Source organism: Martes martes (assembly GCF_963455335.1).
Source record: "Martes martes genome assembly, chromosome: 7".
Taxonomy (NCBI): domain Eukaryota; kingdom Metazoa; phylum Chordata; class Mammalia; order Carnivora; family Mustelidae; genus Martes; species Martes martes.
The window spans coordinates 109,534,104-109,551,374 of record NC_137894.1 but is presented as its reverse complement, the minus strand read 5'-3'; the positions used below and the strand labels follow the sequence as shown (position 1 = coordinate 109,551,374).

Here is a 17,271-nt window from a genome sequence, read left to right as displayed (position 1 = left end):
ACTCAGCCCCTAGTAGATCACAGTTGGTGAGTATGATAGATGTTTTAACAGGTAAATTAACCTATATATCCTCTTTATTTTTTGTTTTTAAAGAAAATATGTTTCACTATCTAAGCTCCAAGATATGCCAGGGTTCCATGTTGACTAGCAAAAAATTTGGCAATGGGGACCTCGACACTAATCTCCCTCCCTCTGTTTTCTCGACAGGTTCCAGGAGAAGGGGAATCTGGAAGTCCTACTTTTTACCATCCAGTCCCGGATGAGAGCCAACAATCAGAAAGTGTATACCCCTCACGATGGGAAACTAGTGTCGGACATCAACCGGGTACAGCTGTGTTTTCCATTATACATTGCCGCGGGGTAGCTGAGTTTCTGACAAGGGTGCAGGGAATGGTTACTGGACAGGGTTAAACCAAGCCACTTTCTGTTGATGTTATTAACTACACATGCTAGCTATTTGGGGGTACTCTCTGAACCTAGTTCTGAGAGGTCCAACACCACGCACTGTACATTAGCTCAGCCTCTTGCTCAGATGCCCAGAGTTCATTTTTGGAGCTAGTTTTATAGCTTAGTCTCTATAGATTCCTGAGTTTCTCTGACTATAGAATGAATATTACCTGCTTATGACAGAAGGGAAACACCTTCGATATTTCAGGGATTGGAGGCTTTGCACCACTTGGACGTTCTAACACAATGAAAGTAGCCATGAGTCAGTGAGAATGTACTGAACACCCACAGAGACAAGTAATCTTATATCAGGCCAGCAGTCTAAGGCAGGTTTAGGGGAGGAGGGAACTGAAGTCAGGACCAGTGCTCCCCAAATCTTTGGCAGCCAAACGATTTGCTGAACTTTAGGCTCTGCCTGGATTCCTGAAATCACTCAGTGTTGGGTAAAAGAGTTGGAACCCCCAAATCCAGGTGTGCCCCTGTGCCCCAAGAATTCTCATCTACCCCCACACAGGCCTGGGAAAGCCTGGAGGAGGCTGAGTATCAGCGGGAGCTGGCCCTGAGGAATGAGCTCATTCGGCAAGAGAAGCTGGAGCAGGTGGCCCGGCGCTTTGACCGGAAGGCTGCCATGAGGGAGACGTGGCTCAATGAAAACCAGCGCCTGGTGGCTCAGGTAGTGGGGAGAAACGCAGGGCATGGCAGGCGGCGGAAGCTTTCCAGAGCCCCCAGCGGTCAGCGGGGCTGGAGACCCAGCTTGCCTCTCGGTGGCAGTCAGATAAGCCCCGCCACAGGCCTTGCAGCCCTGGGTAGGTCCAGATTCACGCTTGAGGAAGAACTCTCCATGGACTCTGGCCCTAAGGGCCAGGTCAGATTCCACTAGCTGAAAATTGACCCCGGGGATGTGTGCCGTAAGAGCGTCTGTTGCTTCCCACTTAAGAGTCTGGACTCAAATGTCCGGGCAGGGCAAAGCCAGTGTTCTGAGAGAACTGGAGAGTGCGTGCCTCATTGATCACGTGGGGGCGAGCCATGTGCTTACAGCTTCGGGGCTCCTGAGTGAGCAGTGGCCCCTTCCTGCCCAGAATCGGGCAGGTCCCTCCCAGGCAGGGTGGTGAGCGCCAGCAGGCCGCCAAAGGGCTCTGTGAGTGACTCACACACAGCATTCCCGCATGCATGGCACAGTGAATAAAATTATGAGCTGCTTTTCAAGGTTCCTGTAAGACATGTAGTCTTTGGAACTTGGCTCTGACAAGATCAGCTGAAAAAGACAGCACAGAATGAGCTCCTCGGCAATGGGTTTTCCCTTCAAGGCACTGTTCAGAAGGGGCCCACCATTTCTCTGTGTTTAAGGGGACCAGCCAAGGGGGGCCCGAGTAAGTTGCCTGCTTTTCTCCCCATGGGCCAGGATAACTTTGGGTATGACCTGGCAGCCGTGGAGGCTGCCAAGAAGAAGCACGAGGCCATTGAGACGGACACGGCTGCTTATGAGGAGCGAGTGAAGGCCCTGGAGGACCTGGCCCAGGAGCTGGAGAAGGAGAATTACCATGACCAGAAGCGCATCACGGCCCGCAAGGACAACATCCTGCGCCTGTGGAGCTACCTGCAGGAGCTGTTGCGGTCCCGGCGCCAGAGGCTCGAGGCCACCCTGGCCTTGCAGAAGCTCTTCCAGGACATGCTGCACAGCATTGATTGGATGGACGAGATCAAGGTGCGCCCCGGAGGCTGCCCATCCCCGCGCTCCCGTGCCCCCGAGTCCACCTCCATGCTGGGGGGTGGGGGGTGTCCTGCAGTTAGCGCTGCTTCCTTAGATGCCTCCCAGCCAAGCATGACTCTGAGCCAGCATGGAGAAACTGAGGCACTCCGGTGCCTGGCTGCCTCCACCTAGCAACTGCTTGGCTCCCTCTGCTCCAGACAAGTCACCAGCCCGGGCCCACAGTATTTCAGGTGATCAAGACATCTTAGGTTCATGGTAGCACAGGTGCCAACCAACAGGACCTAGAAATGATAGACCAGAATCAGGAGTCCAGAGAATCAGGCTCTGAGTGATCACAGTTTGAGTCTGGTTCAAATCCAGACCTTCCAGCCTAGGGGCAACCAAGAAGTCTGAATCTCCTCTCCCTCCACCACAGTGGGTCTCACCAAGGATGCCCAGCAGACCAACCATGGAGCTTTCTTAAAATACACATGCTCAGACCCCAAACCTTGAGACAGATGCAGGAGATTGAGTGTGAGGCTTGAGCTTCTGAAAAACGTTCCATGCCTGGTTCTGAAAGGCACTCCCAGTAGGAAGTCCTGTTCTGTAGCTTCCACGCTGCATCTGACTCCCAGGCCCAAGTACCATGGACACTCCTTTTGGAGGGGTCTCTTCTCCTAGCAGGTATGTGTCTTCACCTCTCCTCGTCCCCTCTACCTGGTCTGTCCTCTTTGCCAGGCTCACCTCTTGTCTGCCGAGTTCGGGAAGCACTTGTTGGAGGTCGAGGACTTGCTACAGAAGCACAAGTTGATGGAGGCTGACATCGCCATCCAAGGGGACAAAGTGAGGGCCATCACCGCAGCCACACTGCAGTTCGCCGAGGAGAAAGGTGAGGCCGCAGCTGTCTCTCCATCCCCTGGCTCAGCGTTCTAGCACCCGAGCTTGGATAAGTCTCCTAGCTTTAGAATTCTGCTTCCTCCATCAGCTAATGGTGCAAGAAAGAAGCTTGAAGGAAAGCAGAATTCTCTAGGGAGCAGGCAGCTGCTTGGGTAATCTGATCAGAAGGCATTTAGAAGCACCAACAAGGCATCATCTGCCTTTCATTCAATCTGCTAGTTCAAGATACAACAGAGACAATCTAGGTTTCTAGCCTCGGGTCTTTTTTTTATTATTTAAATAAAGTTTTATTTAAGTAATCACTACACCCAACGCAGGGTTCAAACTCCTGATCTAGAGATCAGGAGTCCCACACTCTTCCAACTGAGCCAACTGAGCAGACTTTGTGTAGCGCTCAGAGCCCAACACGGGGCTTAATCTCATGACCTTGCGCTGAAATCAAGATTCAGATGCTTAACCGACTGTGCCCCCAAGGTTCCCGTGTGTCTGGGCCCTTTAAAAAAAAAGAATTCTTGTTGTGCGTTTCTACTGAGAGCAGATCCAACGTACTTGTGAAGTGTTAGTGGGAACTAATCATAAAGAACCTGGCCTGCCATCTGAGCAATTGCCCCCCGCCATGTAATCCCACAGCCCCAGTGAGACGGCAGGTTCTAGATCCTGTGGTTCTAGCCTAGCAGCTGACCTAAAGCTTGCCCGCAAGCGAAGCCCTGACCTCTTTTGTCTTCCCTTCTCTCATCCCTCCCAGGATACCAGCCTTGTGACCCCCAGGTTATCCGGGACCGTGTCAGCCACCTGGAGCAGTGCTTTGAGGAGCTGAGCAACATGGCAGCCGGGCGGAAGGCCCAGCTGCAGCAGTCTAAGCGGCTCTGGAAGTTCTTCTGGGAGATGGATGAGGCGGAGAGCTGGATCAAGGAGAAGGAGCAGATCTACTCTTCCCTGGACTATGGCAAGGACCTGACAAGTGTGCTCATCTTACAGCGCAAGCACAAGGCCTTTGAGGATGAGCTCCGCGGGCTGGACGCCCACCTGAAGCAGATCTTCCAGGAGGCAGAGGGCATGGTCGCACGGAAGCAGTTTGGGCACCCACAGATTGAGGCCCGAATCAAGGAGGTGTCCGCCCAGTGGGACCAGCTGAAGGAGCTGGCTGCCTTTCGCAAGAAGAACCTCCAGGATGCCGAGAACTTCTTCCAGTTCCAGGGGGACGCTGACGACCTGAAGGCCTGGCTGCAGGACGCCCACCGGCTGCTCTCAGGCGAAGACGTGGGGCAGGATGAGGGGGCCACGCGGGCCCTGGGGAAGAAGCACAAGGACTTCCTGGAGGAGCTGGAGGAGAGCCGAGGGGTGATGGAGCATCTGGAACAGCAGGCCCAGGGCTTCCCCCAAGAGTTTCGAGATTCCCCAGATGTGACCAACCGGCTACAGGCCCTCCGGGAGCTCTACCAGCAGGTGGTGGCCCAGGCAGACCTGCGTCGGCAGAGGCTGCAGGACGCCCTGGACCTGTACACCGTGTTTGGGGAGACAGATGCCTGTGAGCTGTGGATGGGGGAGAAGGAGAAGTGGCTCGCCCAGATGGAGATCCCAGACACACTGGAGGACCTGGAGGTCGCACGGCACAGGTCAGAGCCAGACTTTCTCTTCCTCACCTCCCTCCACCATGGCCTGCACTCCACCCCCCCCACCCCCCGCCTAGGGTGGGAACCACCTCTAGATTAGCAAGGTTCTCCTTGAAAGGTGATGGGATGCCCTTTATGGCTGAGGCTATGCACCAGAGTCACGGGTTTTTGTTTTGTTTTGTTTTTTTTTAAAGATTTTATTTATTTATTTGACAGAGAGAGAGAGAGAGAGAGAGAGAGTGCACAAACAGGGGGAGTAGCAGGCAGAGGGAGAAGGAGAAGCAGACTCCCCGTTGAGCAGGGAGCCCGATGTGGGGCTCGATCCCAGGACCCTGAGATCACGACCTGAGCCGAAGGCAGAAGCTTAACCAACTGAGCCACCCAGGTGCCCCAGAGTCACGGGTTTTAATCAGCCTCTGTGGCTTTGGGTCCTTTACCCTGTGGGGCCTTCCTTAAAATAAAGGGGGTCTTTCTAGACAAGGTATTGAATTCCTTTTCAGCCACAGCGGTCTTTGTTTAAATGAATTGTAGACAGAACCCCTGACATAGAGCACAGAGGAAAACAGAACTGTTGAGTGCAGGGGGAGGTGAGAAGTCAGAACCCCACCAGCTCTAGCTTTCCATGGCAGTTCCTCAGCCACAGAACCCCAAAGGACCCCAGGGACCAGTTTCCAAAGCACCAGGCTGCAAGGCCACTCTCCTTTCCAGTACTCTGATTGTTTCTGTGCTGGGGCATGGGGGAGCATGCCCCCTGTTCATGTGGCCCTCCTAAGCGCAGAATCAGAGAGGTGAGGAGCTTGAGAGGCCACTCCCTAGAGCATGCTGAGGTGGGCCCAGGTTGCCAGAGGGAAGGGTCCACTTTCAGAACTACATTCCTGCCCCCAGCCGTGCCCCCTTCTCCTAGGACAGAGCACCTGGCTGGGGAGGGGATCCTTCAGGGCAAGGTGCCAAGGCATGGAATTAGGGCCCAAGGGCAGCTGCTGTGGCCCTGGAGGTATGGCAGGTGTTCTCTGAGGTGATCAGCAGTCCCCCATACACACTTCTTCATTCCCCTCTGCCTTTCCATTGAGCCAGTGGCCTATGGAGTAAGCAACCAGCATTTTACTAGCCTGGTCCAAGAAATCCTAAACCATGAAACTGAACCCATGAACCAGAAAATAGGGTATGTCAGCATATCTTTTTCCTTTCTGCACCCTTACCCCATCAAATGTGTTCTGGAGATGGAAGGAGAAAGCAAGAGCTCCACATCCAGAGACTGGGCGGTAGGCAAAGTGCCCATGCTTCCTCCCCAGTCATCTTCTTTGTCCATATCAGGTTTGACATCCTGGACCAGGAGATGAAGACCTTGATGACGCAGATTGACGGCGTGAACCTCGCTGCCAACAGCCTGGTAGACAGCGGCCACCCTCGCAGTGGGGAAGTGAAGCAGTACCAGGACCACCTGAACGACAGGTGGGGCGTGGGTAGGGCTGGGGCTGAGGGCGCCTTCTCGCGGCAACCGACTGGGGGGTGACCCTGACGTCAGGACGCCTGCCATGCACTGCTCTTTTGTCCCCTCCAAGCTCTTGTCTTTCTCAGCCCCTGTCTCCTTCTGACTCTGGAGCAGTAGCAACAAGGGGGAGGCCCTGCATGGTGAATGCGGTGAATGCCGCAGGGGCTGGGCACGTATCCTGGGGGATGGAGGGGCCATTCTGAGTGCACGCATTGTTAAAATCAGGCCATATGCTACTCATGCCACATTTCCCCAGACATTCCTAGGCCAGGAAAATTGCTTTCTGAGAGCTCTTAAGTACTGTCCATAAAAGAAAGCTCCAGCCTGTGCCAAAATGCAGCATCAATAATGAGGATGGCTTGAATGAAGAGGAGAATTAGCAGAAAGCCTTGAGCACACTTTGTGGCTAGAACAAAAGAACAGGCCCTGAGGAGCCTTTGGAGATGGGGTGCTTTCGTTCTGAGGTGTAATTGCCATGAGTTCCTCAAGGATCTCTGAGGACAGCACATGACAGCCTATGTTCCTGTTTGTTACCCAGGGCCCCCGCACACACAATACCACGTGTTCACCAGCTCCTCACTGTCCCAGCCCCTTTCCCCACACTGTGTCTGAGCCTTGCTCTGCCTGAAGCGAGCTGGGAGGTGGAGTTAGGAAAAGACCCAGTTGTGTGGGGAAATAAAATAAAAGGAGGTCAGCACAGTAGAGAACCTCTGTAATCTGAGGTTTATGTAGAAAGGGAAGATGCTCCTTTGTTCTTCTTTGGGCTTGGAGGTTTTGGAGGGTGGTATGTTGTGTGTGTGTGTGAGTGTGCAAGACAGGCAGGAAGAACTTGTCAGTTGTATATCTGTTGTCTTAATGAGCTATAGTCAGAGAATGATCTTTACAGATCCCTAAGTTTTGTGCCATCCAAAGTGAAATACATCAGGGCACTTGCCATCCTTAGGTGAGAGAGAACTGGGGACATGAAATGATAAGATGGTTTTCTTGAGAGCTGAAACATACCTGAGGAGTCATCGAGTCCAGGCGAATACCCCCAGACCACTGTGTCTCACACAAACACGTCCAGGGGTGGGGATCACCCCTTCACCATGCAACTCATCCCATTCGGAGGCAACTCCTTTGGGTTAAAAGGTTTGACCCCCTATTGAATGGAAATCTCCCTCCTTGCAATTTGTACACCTTGGTTCTGTCCCTGCCCTTTAGAGAGATCAAAACTGATTCTAATTCTTCTTCCATGTGATAGTTCTTCAAATACTTTTTGGAACAACGGTCATTCTTCATCTTTGCCTGCAGTCCTGCCTCCGAGCCTCCACTGTTCTCTGCCCCAGAGCACATTCTCCTCCAACTCTCTGCTCCAGATCCGGCCCCTCCTTTGGGCCAGTTCAGGTTCCTCTTTTTCCCTGTGTCCAAGATGAAAAAAACTGTCTTTCCCTCTTCTGTACTGGTTTAGAGCTTTACATTCTACCTTGTATTATAATTACTTTTATCCTGAAGTACTTTCCTTCTGGACTATAAGCAAGTAAAAGCAGTATCTTTACTGCCCACAGTGCTTTGAGCACCAAGTACATAATTGAGCTTTCCTCTGTTTGGTATATTCTTTTCCTGGATAGCCACATGACTTACTCCCTTACATTATTCAGATCTCAGCTCCCATGTCAGCTTATTGAAGCGGACTTCACTGACCCAGTTGAAAACACCGCTACCTCCTTCCCCCATAGCCCCCGTGCCTCTATCTCGTTACCTCATTTTATTTTTTCATTGTGTTTGTCACCACTTGGATGAATCATGGACTTATGTATTTGTCTCTTCCCACTCAAATAAGAACGAGCACTTTGCTTTGTTCGTTGCTACCTCCCTAGAGCCTAGAACAGTGCCTGGCACAAGGCACAGGACAGTTGCCTGATAAATGCTTAGTGAATGAGTGAACAGGGACAAAACTGAAATATCTTCTGCCAAGCTCGGCACATAGGAGTCATTCAGACACTGACTGAAGAAGTGATCGCCTTCTGCCGTGTGCATTCCAGTTGACCAATATATATATATATTTTTTAATAATCTTGGGCCCAGGACCAAACCTGAGGTTCTGAGTTGGCCTGGCCAGGGCTGACTGGAGTGGTTCTGTCAACTTGTTTTTTCTGGGACACAGCACAGCAGGGAGAACCAGACGTAATTCCCAGCCCATGCTCTGTGTGGCCTCTGCTGGTGGCTGCAGTGAGTCCACACCAGGAAAAACTTAGAAAATCACCATGAGTCTTCTTGTACGGAGGCATAGAATTCTCCAGAACTGAAGGACTTCTCTGTCTAGGAGGGAAGCTGCGAAATCTTTGGGCTCTTGCTCTTCTCTCTCCTGGTATTCCCAGGTCTCCCCTGCCTGTCTCCTACTTCTCTTCGCAGACCTGTCTAGCAGCTGTTGTCACACCTTGGGAGGACCCACAGTACACTCTCCCCAGGCCATTTGCCCAGTCCCTCAGCTTCCTTCCCCCCGGTGCTGGAGGTACAGAGAAGGGTGAGATAGCCAGGGCCCCATCCTTAAGTAGGTCGCTACGGTGGCAGTGCTAGAGAGGTGCTCACTGAGATCCCGCTCAGATGGCTGCCACGAGACCTGCCCCCATCACCTTCGTCACCCTCACAGCTCCCTTAACCCTCTCTGCCTAGTGTGTGCTTTATACACAGCACTCTATACTATAGTTATTTTGTAAGCTTGTCTTAATTTTTCTCTAAATCACACACTCCAGGAGGCAAAGTCTGGCCAGGACTATATCCTCCCAAGAGCTAACATAATGCTTACACCTTGTGGGTGTTCAGGAAAGATGGGCTCAGCAAATGAGCAGTCAGCACACTCCCATGTGCTTACATGTTACGTACATATTACATGTCACTCAGTGAGTCCAAGGAAAGGGTCCCTGGTGGTCTTGGGCCAGGGTGATGCACAGCTCTTTAGAAGAGGGTGATCGGGAGCTCTGGCCAATCCCAGACCCCAAGGCATGTGCCAGACCTTTGCATAGTTCCCGTTTCCATGCCAACCCTGCGTCTGAAGGTTAAGATTATGCTATCCCTTTCAGTTATAACCCCAGCTTCTCCCTAGGGGGCACCTGGGTGGCTCAGTGGGTTAACCCCAGCTTCTCCCTTCCCTCTCCCCCCTCCTCCTTCATAAGGCCTGCTTTCTTTTAGAGCCAAGGTGACTTTTTTAGGCCTTGGGTACTTTGAACACGGTCTCGGGCATTTGTATGGTTCATCTGGCGGGAACCTATGGGTTCCTATGGGGCCCTATGCCCTGAAATTGTCCTTAAGTTGATAAATGCAAGCTTTCTAGTTATTTTCAGCATTTCAAAAAATCTGGGGAAGTTCTATGTTTGCCCAAAATTCAACTACCTACGGAGCCGAGCTAAGAGTCCTTTTCGTTCCTTTACTTATGGTTGGAATCACATCACTGCTTGCCCCCCCGCTGATGGGAAGATCTGATTGACAGTTTATATTGTCTTGGGGAAAATCGGATAAATGAGTTTTACTCATCACAGTGTGTTGGGTAGATGATTTTTTCAGGGTACAAGATCTATGGGGAGAGACTCCGGTGGGAATCTGGGTAAGGAGGTCCTGTGGGAAATGTTAAGAAAGAGGGTGTCTCATTATCATATGATCTCACTGATATGAGAAATTTGAGTAACAAGACAGAGGATCTAAGGTAAAAGGAGGAGAAAATGAAACAAGACAAAACCAGAGAGGGAGACAAGCCATAAGAGACTCTTAATCTCAGGAAACAAACTAAGAGTTGCTGAGGGGAGGGGAGGGAGGGATGGGGTGGCTGGGTGATGGACACTGGGGAGGGTATGTGCTATGGTGAGTGCTGTGAAATGTGTAAGACCGATGATTCACAGGCCTGTACCCCTGAAGCAAATAATACATTATATGTTAATTAAAAAAAAAAAAGAAAAGGCAAAAGAAAGAGGGTGTCTCTGTGTCCCCCTTTGCAGGTGGCAGGCATTCCAGACCATAGTGTCAGACCGGCGGAAGGCAGTGAACTCAGCCCTCCGGGTGCGAAACTACTGCGTGGATTGTGAGGAGACCAGCAAGTGGATCGAGGACAAGATGCAGGTGGTGCAGTCCATGAAGGACCTGGCAGGCATCATTGCCATCCAGCGGAAGCTGTCAGGGCTGGAGCGCGACGTGGCCGCCATCCGGGACCGTGTGGGTACCCTGGAGCAGGAGTCGCAGCAGCTGATGGCCTCACACCCCGAGCAAGGAGAGGACATCGGCCAGTGGCAGGCATGTGTGGAGACACTGTGGCAGCAACTGCAGAAAGCCCTGAAAGAGCAGGAAGCCTCGCTGGGGGAAGCCAGCAAGCTCCAGACCTTCCTGCAGAATCTGGATGACTTCCAGGCTTGGCTGTCCATGGCCCAGAAATCTGTGGCCTCCGAGGACATGCCTGAGTCTTTCCCAGAGGCCGAGCAGCTCCTACAGCAGCACGTGGCCATAAAAGACGACATTGACAGGCACCAAGAGAGCTTCCAGAAGGTCAAGGAGTCCGGGAAGAATGTGATCCGTGATCAGACAGACCCAGAGTACCTGCTCCTGCGCCAGAGGCTGGAGGGCCTGGATGCTGGCTGGGATGCCCTGTGCCGCATGTGGGAGAGCCGCAATCACTCCCTCGCCCAGTGCCTCGGCTTCCAGGAGTTCCAGAGAGATGCCAAGCAAGCTGAAGCCATCCTTAGCAATCAGGTAGGGAGAGGTATTTGGGGCTGGTCGGGGGAGGGTGGTATCTCTCAGGGCAAGAGCCCTGGTAAGTCTATGAATGTCCTCAGAGACTAAATCCTACTTTTTTTTACATTTAAATTTTAGTTAGTTAACATACAGTGCAATATTTTTTTCAGGAGTAGAATTCAGTGATTCATCACTTACATACCACACCCAGTGCTCAACACAAGTGCTCTCTTTAATCCCCATCACCCATCGAGCCTATCCCCCAGCCTCCTCCTTCTATCAACCCTCAGCTTGTTCTTAACAGTAAGAATCTCTGATGGCTTGTTACCCTCTCTCCCTTTTTTCTTTTCCCCTTTCCATATGTTCATCTCTTTCTTAAATTCCACATATAAGTGAGATCATATGATATTTGTCTTTCTCTGACTGATTTCACTTAGCATAATACCCTCTAGATCCATCCACGTTGTTATAAATGGCTAGATATCATTGTTCCTCATGGCTGAGTAATATTCCATTACACACACACACACACACACACACACACACACGCACGCGCGCACCGCCCACATCTTAATCCATTCCTCAGTCAATGGACATCTGGGCTCTTTCCATAGTTTGGCTGTTGTAGATGTTGCTGCTATAAACAAACATTGGGTGTGTGGACCCCTTTAGATCTGTATTTTTATATCCTTTGGGTAAATACCCAGGAGTGCAATTGCTGGGTCATAGGGTAGCTCTATTTTTAACTTTTGAGGAACCTCCATACTGTTTTCCAGAGTGGCTGCACCAGCTTGCATTCCCACCAACAGTGCAAGAAGGTTCCCTTTTCTCCTCAAATTCTGGATTCCGAGGACTCTCTCTTGCCATGAATTGGGGGAAATCTTCTTTGTTCCTTATCACATACCTTTTCCAGCCCTGTTTCCTAAATTGTGCCCTGTCCTTGGGTCAGTTACAGACTGGAGAGGTGAATTTTCCCCTGAGCCATTACCCTTCCATGTGGCTTCAGGCACACTGTTCACTGGATGCCCCTGAGGTGGGGGTGGGGGCAAGGCCTAGGGTGCTGCTCTTCCTTGCACAACTCCAGGAAGCACCGTTCATGTTGAAGCCTAGACGGCTACACAGGGTGCTTCTGCCTGGCACGTGCCCTCACTGCCTTCCCAGCATGTGTCCATGCCTTCTCTGGAAACTTGCTTCAACAGGAATATACTCTGGCTCACTTGGAGCCCCCAGACTCCCTTGAAGCTGCAGAGGTTGGAATCCGGAAGTTTGAGGACTTCTTGGTATCTATGGAGAACAACCAGGATAAGGTCTTGAGTCCTGTGGACTCTGGAAACAAGCTGGTAGCTGAAGAAAACCTCTACTCAGACAAGATCCTGGAGAAGGTGCAGCTGATCGAGGACAGGTACTCTCCGCCCCCAAGGTCACAGGGCCAGAGCCAGGTAGTGCAGGTGATGTTGTGCAAGGTCCCTGGGCTCAGCACGGTGGTGACAACAGCTTCTGGCTTCCCTTCCAGGCACAGGAAAAACAAGGAGAAGGCTGAGGAGGCTTCCATCATTCTGAAGGACAACTTGGAGCTCCAGCACTTCCTCCAGAACTGCCAGGAGGTGAGGTTCCAGCAAGGCAGGCCACCTTGCAGGAGATTCCATGCTAGGACCAAAGTGCCCTAGAGGTAGAATGGTCACGGGGGCTGGGGGGACACCTGGCTGGCTCAGTCCGAAGAGCAGGATCAGTTGATCTTGGGGTCATGGGTTTGAGCACCATATTGGGGTATACAGATTACTAAAAAAAAATAAACTTGAAAGAAAAAAAGAAAGAAATTGAGAGTTTAGAATTTCATAAGGGGAGCTCTGAGGTCATCCTCTAGAATCTTGGGTTCTATAATTTTTTCCCCAAATCTACAAATTTTAATTTTCCTAGTCCAGGGCAGGGTTTCTCAAAGAGTGGCCTGAGGGCTATCTCTGTGGAAGTCCCATGGGGTCAAGGCCGGCTTCAAAGACATGCCACCTGTGCATTCATCTAGGGCCTGTACTCAGAAGGGCCTCATGCTTGCTTTAATGCTCTGTGGTTGCCATCTTAAAATTCTTTTTTTTTTTTTTAGATTTTATCTATTTATTTGATAGATAGCAAGAACAGGGGAGCAGCAGGCAGAGGGCAAGGGAGAGAAGCAGACTCCCCTCTGAGCAGGAAACCTGATGCGGCGCTCCATCCCAGGACCCCGGAATCATAACCTGAGCTAAAGGCAGATGCTTAATGACTGAGCCACCCAGGCACCCCTGCCATCTTGAAATTCTTAATAATTTTGAGCATTCCCATTTTGCACTGGGCCCTGCAAATTATGGAGCCACTCCTGGCACTTGTTAAATGCAAAGTCCTGGGCCCTGCTCAGGCCCAGATGAATCAAAACATCAAGGGATGAGAGAGACAGTAGTGTTTTCAACAAGTCTCCTGGTTGGAGAGCTGACTCAGAAGGTCCTTGCTCAGCCTGGAGTGAGCTGTGCAAGGAATGTTTTTAACCCGCACTCCTAGAGTACACATGGAATCCCTCCATGAGTGGTACTTCTGTGTGGAATGGTGCTTTCTCTGACTTCTTTCTCTCTCCCATCCTCATACCCCTCTCCTCTCAGCCCAAACAACTTTGTTTTCATCTGCCTCTGCCCTTGGCACCAACCAGGCTTGGTCTGCTGCCAGGACATCTTAGAAACATCAGATGCTCATCAGAGTTCTTCCCTCATTGTTAATTACAAGATCTGCCCTTGGCTTCTTCCTCAGATAACATTTTCTCTGTGTTTATTAGTGACTTCTCACCCTACTGCCAAGGGGTGGATTTATCTATCCATTCAGTAAGCATTCACTGAGTTCCTTCAGTGGGCCAGGCCCTGTCCTAGGTCCTGGAAAAATGGCAAGAAGCATAACTATCCCTGGTGTCACCTGCGTACACTTGACTGCGGAAGACGCTCAGGTACTGCTGTTTTTGCCCTGAGACAACACAGGTTAAGTTGCTTGTGCTCAGAGTCAGGGACCCAGCGTTTTAGAGATTACTACTCCGCTGTGTTCATACTGCCTCTCCTGGGCTGCCTTCTGCAGTCAGAGGTGAACAGCAGGTCCTGCCCTGAGCCCCTGGCCAAAGAGGTCCACTCAAAGACTGTTGGACTCCCTCCTTCTGTCCACAGCTCACTCTCTGGATCAATGACAAGCTGCTAACATCTCAGGATGTTTCCTATGATGACGCGAGAAACCTGCAAAACAAGTGGGCAAAGCACCAGGCCTTTATGGCAGACCTGGCTTCCCACCAGGGGTGGCTGGATAGCATCGATGCAGTAAGTGAAGCGAGTGGGGCGTGCTGGGGGCTCTCTTCCCAGATGTGTGTGCGTGAGTGGGGCTTCACACGGGGCGTGGACACCGTCTGAAGCTTACTGGACAGTATAGAACCTGGAAGTGAAACACTTCTCTAAAGAGTAGTCCAACCTTCAGAGCTCCTGCCACGTCCAGTCCTGTTAGACCTGGTCAGAATCAGTGTGTCCTCTGGGGCATCTGAGTCTGGGGACAGTCCAGACACTGAGGAGACCCAGGCATGTGCCTCAGCCTCTGGTGCCGGGATACCAGCTCTCTCCGTGTGCTTCCATTATCCTCACCAGGACCCCAGCACTGTCCTGCCCGAGGGCAGAGGGACATGGGAGATGAGCAGAGCGGTCCAGGGGACCGTGGAGCCTCATCATTTGGACGGGCAAGACCACCAGGGAGTGGTCATTCACACCCTTCATAGATGGGGGACACTAAGAGGATGACCCCCTTAGAACAAGCCCATTGCAGGGCCCAAGTTAAATGTAGCTGGCATTTGATCTGGGCATCCCTCACCTTTGCTCCCCACTGCTGTGGCTGTCCAGGAAGAAGCAGGTGTAGGGTCCACACAGGGCAGCAGCCATAGTGGTTGAAGGTGCAGACTCTGAGCCAGACTGTCCGACGACTCAATCTCCCTGAGCCTCAGTCTCTCCATCTGAAAAATGAGGGTAATAGCAGTACCTGCACAAGGGAATTGTGAACATTAAAGCACTTAGCATACATAGTACTTGGCACTTATGAGGTATTCAGTAAATATTGGCTATTATTAGCAACATACATTCCTAGGCCCAAATCGCATTACACTGTACCCACCCAAAAGGGTACATTTATGCAGGTGAAAACCCAGTAAGACAAACCCAGTAACCAAAAGATACCACCAAAGACTAGTGCACAGCTGCTGGGAAGACCGTTGAGAGCGTAGAGTCCTTTCCATGCTGGCTGGGCCTGGGTGGATCTTGTTTCTTTTTTTTCTTTTGATTAAAAAATAATTTAGCATCAGCTGATCCTGGTCAGCTACAACTCCCCATACTACAGTCTTCTGGGGTCCTTAGCCCCAGACATACCCCTCCCTGTCACATCTTCTCCTGCAAGTAACTCGGGGTGCAGAGTCAGTGGAGCCTCACCTGCATTCTAGGCACGTTTTTTGCCTCCCTGACCTCCCCTCAGTTAACCCCTGGCAACTACAACCCTTGGAGGGCCACTCCAAGGCTGCTGAGCCTCAGAGGGTGAGCCTTCCTGCTTCCCCACGCAGGAAGGAAAACAGCTGATGGAGGAGAAGACCCAGTATACAGCCCGGGTGGCCCAGAGGCTGGAAGACTTGCACCGGCTCTGGGATGAGCTTCAGGCCACTACACAGGAGAGGGCCCAGCATCTCTCAGCTGCCAGGAGCTCCTACCTGCGCTCACAGACCCACGCCGACCTCAACAAGTGGATCAGTGCTATGGAGGACCAGCTGCGGTCTGATGACCCCGGCAAGGACCTGACCAGTGTCAACCGGATGTTGGCGAAGCTGAAGGCACATGAGTGGGTTGTAGACTGGGGATGTCGGAATAGGAGATCTTGGGGAGGGAATCTGAAACCTGAAAGTAAGGACTCCTTCTCTTCCTCTTAGTGGGGCTTGAGCAAAACTGTCTCCTGGTTGATAACCCATCTCCTACCCCTTTGCAGTGGGTAAGACAGGGATTCTGGGTTAAAAAAAAAAAAAAACATGCACAGGAAGTATAGGACAGGCACCTGTGGGAAGGCTGAGTGGGGGCATCCAGAGAGACTTCCTGGGCGAGGCGGGACCTTTAAGGATGGATAGGACATGGATGATGAAGCAGACGCAGGTCTACCCAGGGGCCAAGGCTGTTACCGACACTGTCCTCTTGTGTCCCAGCGTGTGGAGGACCAAGTGAACGTGCGGAAGGAGGAGCTGGGGGAGCTGCTTGCCCAGGTGCCCTCGCTGGGAGAGGAGGCAGGAGACACAGACATGAGCATCGAGAGGCGGTTCCTGGACCTCCTAGAGCCCCTGGAGAGGAGGAAGAAGCAGCTGGAATCATCCCGAGCCAAACTGCAGATCACCAGGGACTTAGAAGATGAGACGGTGAGTTGGCCACAGAACTCACCCCCAGGGGCTGAGCAGGCAGCTGCCATCAGGATAATTGGCTGCCGCCTAGGGTGGTTCTTAGCACATGTCCGGTCCTCTCACCTCCTGATCTCAGAGCCGTTATGATAATTATATTAAATATGAAAGTAAAGCCAGTGCTTTTGGAACAGTAACTCAGTCATGGACTTTGAGACAGACAGACTTGGGTTCAAGATCCAGCTGTGTTACCTTCCACCTGGATGACCGGAAGCAAATTACTTGGAATCTCAATTCAAAATATCTAAGTGTCCCCATCTGTAAAATGGGGACAAAACCCTGACGGGGTGTGGGAAGAGAACCACGGAGACACGACAGGAGAGAGCTCTGTCTGACTCTCTCTGGGGTGAGTGCTTGGGAGAGGGTGGCCACAGTTGTCATCTGCTGAGCCCCCCTTCTGGTCTCTACAGCTCTGGGTGGAAGAGAGGCTGCCTCTGGCCCAGTCAGCCAACTATGGCACAAATCTGCAAAACGTGCAGCTATTAATGAAGAAGAATCAGGTGAGTCCTGCTTCATCTCGTTAGTGCCCCCACTTGCCCCCTCCCTGCCGCAGCCCTGCCCTATCCTGCTCTGCATAGGGCGGAAATGCCCAGCCCTGAACTTCAGAGGGCCGGCAACAGCAGGTTATTGTTCTTGTTGGTAGCTGTGGGGCCCCCAGATCCCATAAAAAGAGAGCTTTGGTGATGGCAGAGAGAATTCTAGGAAGTCCATGGCAGGGCTGGTAGAGGGGTGTCCAGATGATTTGGGATTTGGAGCCATTCAGACCCACCAGAGCATCGGGTGACTATAGGACCCTGCCCGGGGTGTCATGTGTCCCCTGTCCTCCCTGAAAGGAAGCCCATAGCTCCTGGTTTCTTTCCTAAGACTGACTTGCCCCTCTTTCAGGACTGAGCCTGGCCTGTTGGATATCCTCAGGGCAAGTAGGCCCCGTTTTTCTGCCACGTGAGAATACTCATGGGAAGCCTTTAAA

The 17,271-nt window shown here is 51.8% G+C and overlaps 1 protein-coding gene across 1 annotated transcript in view; it reads left to right on the top strand.

The window, feature by feature from the left end:
• SPTB (spectrin beta, erythrocytic) overlaps nucleotides 1–17,271 on the top strand; it is a gene marked incomplete at its 5' end in the record, with an annotated part of 68,114 nt that overhangs the window by 24,681 nt on the left and 26,162 nt on the right. The window contains 13 exons of the mRNA XM_080808233.1: nucleotides 208–325; nucleotides 962–1,120; nucleotides 1,850–2,152; nucleotides 2,876–3,026; nucleotides 3,780–4,650; nucleotides 5,962–6,099; nucleotides 10,111–10,855; nucleotides 12,037–12,239; nucleotides 12,351–12,441; nucleotides 14,008–14,154; nucleotides 15,429–15,692; nucleotides 16,056–16,262; nucleotides 16,712–16,801. Of these exons, the coding sequence (XP_080664359.1) occupies nucleotides 208–325; nucleotides 962–1,120; nucleotides 1,850–2,152; nucleotides 2,876–3,026; nucleotides 3,780–4,650; nucleotides 5,962–6,099; nucleotides 10,111–10,855; nucleotides 12,037–12,239; nucleotides 12,351–12,441; nucleotides 14,008–14,154; nucleotides 15,429–15,692; nucleotides 16,056–16,262; nucleotides 16,712–16,801 (3,487 nt within the window). The remainder of the gene's footprint in view (nucleotides 1–207; nucleotides 326–961; nucleotides 1,121–1,849; nucleotides 2,153–2,875; nucleotides 3,027–3,779; nucleotides 4,651–5,961; nucleotides 6,100–10,110; nucleotides 10,856–12,036; nucleotides 12,240–12,350; nucleotides 12,442–14,007; nucleotides 14,155–15,428; nucleotides 15,693–16,055; nucleotides 16,263–16,711; nucleotides 16,802–17,271) is intronic.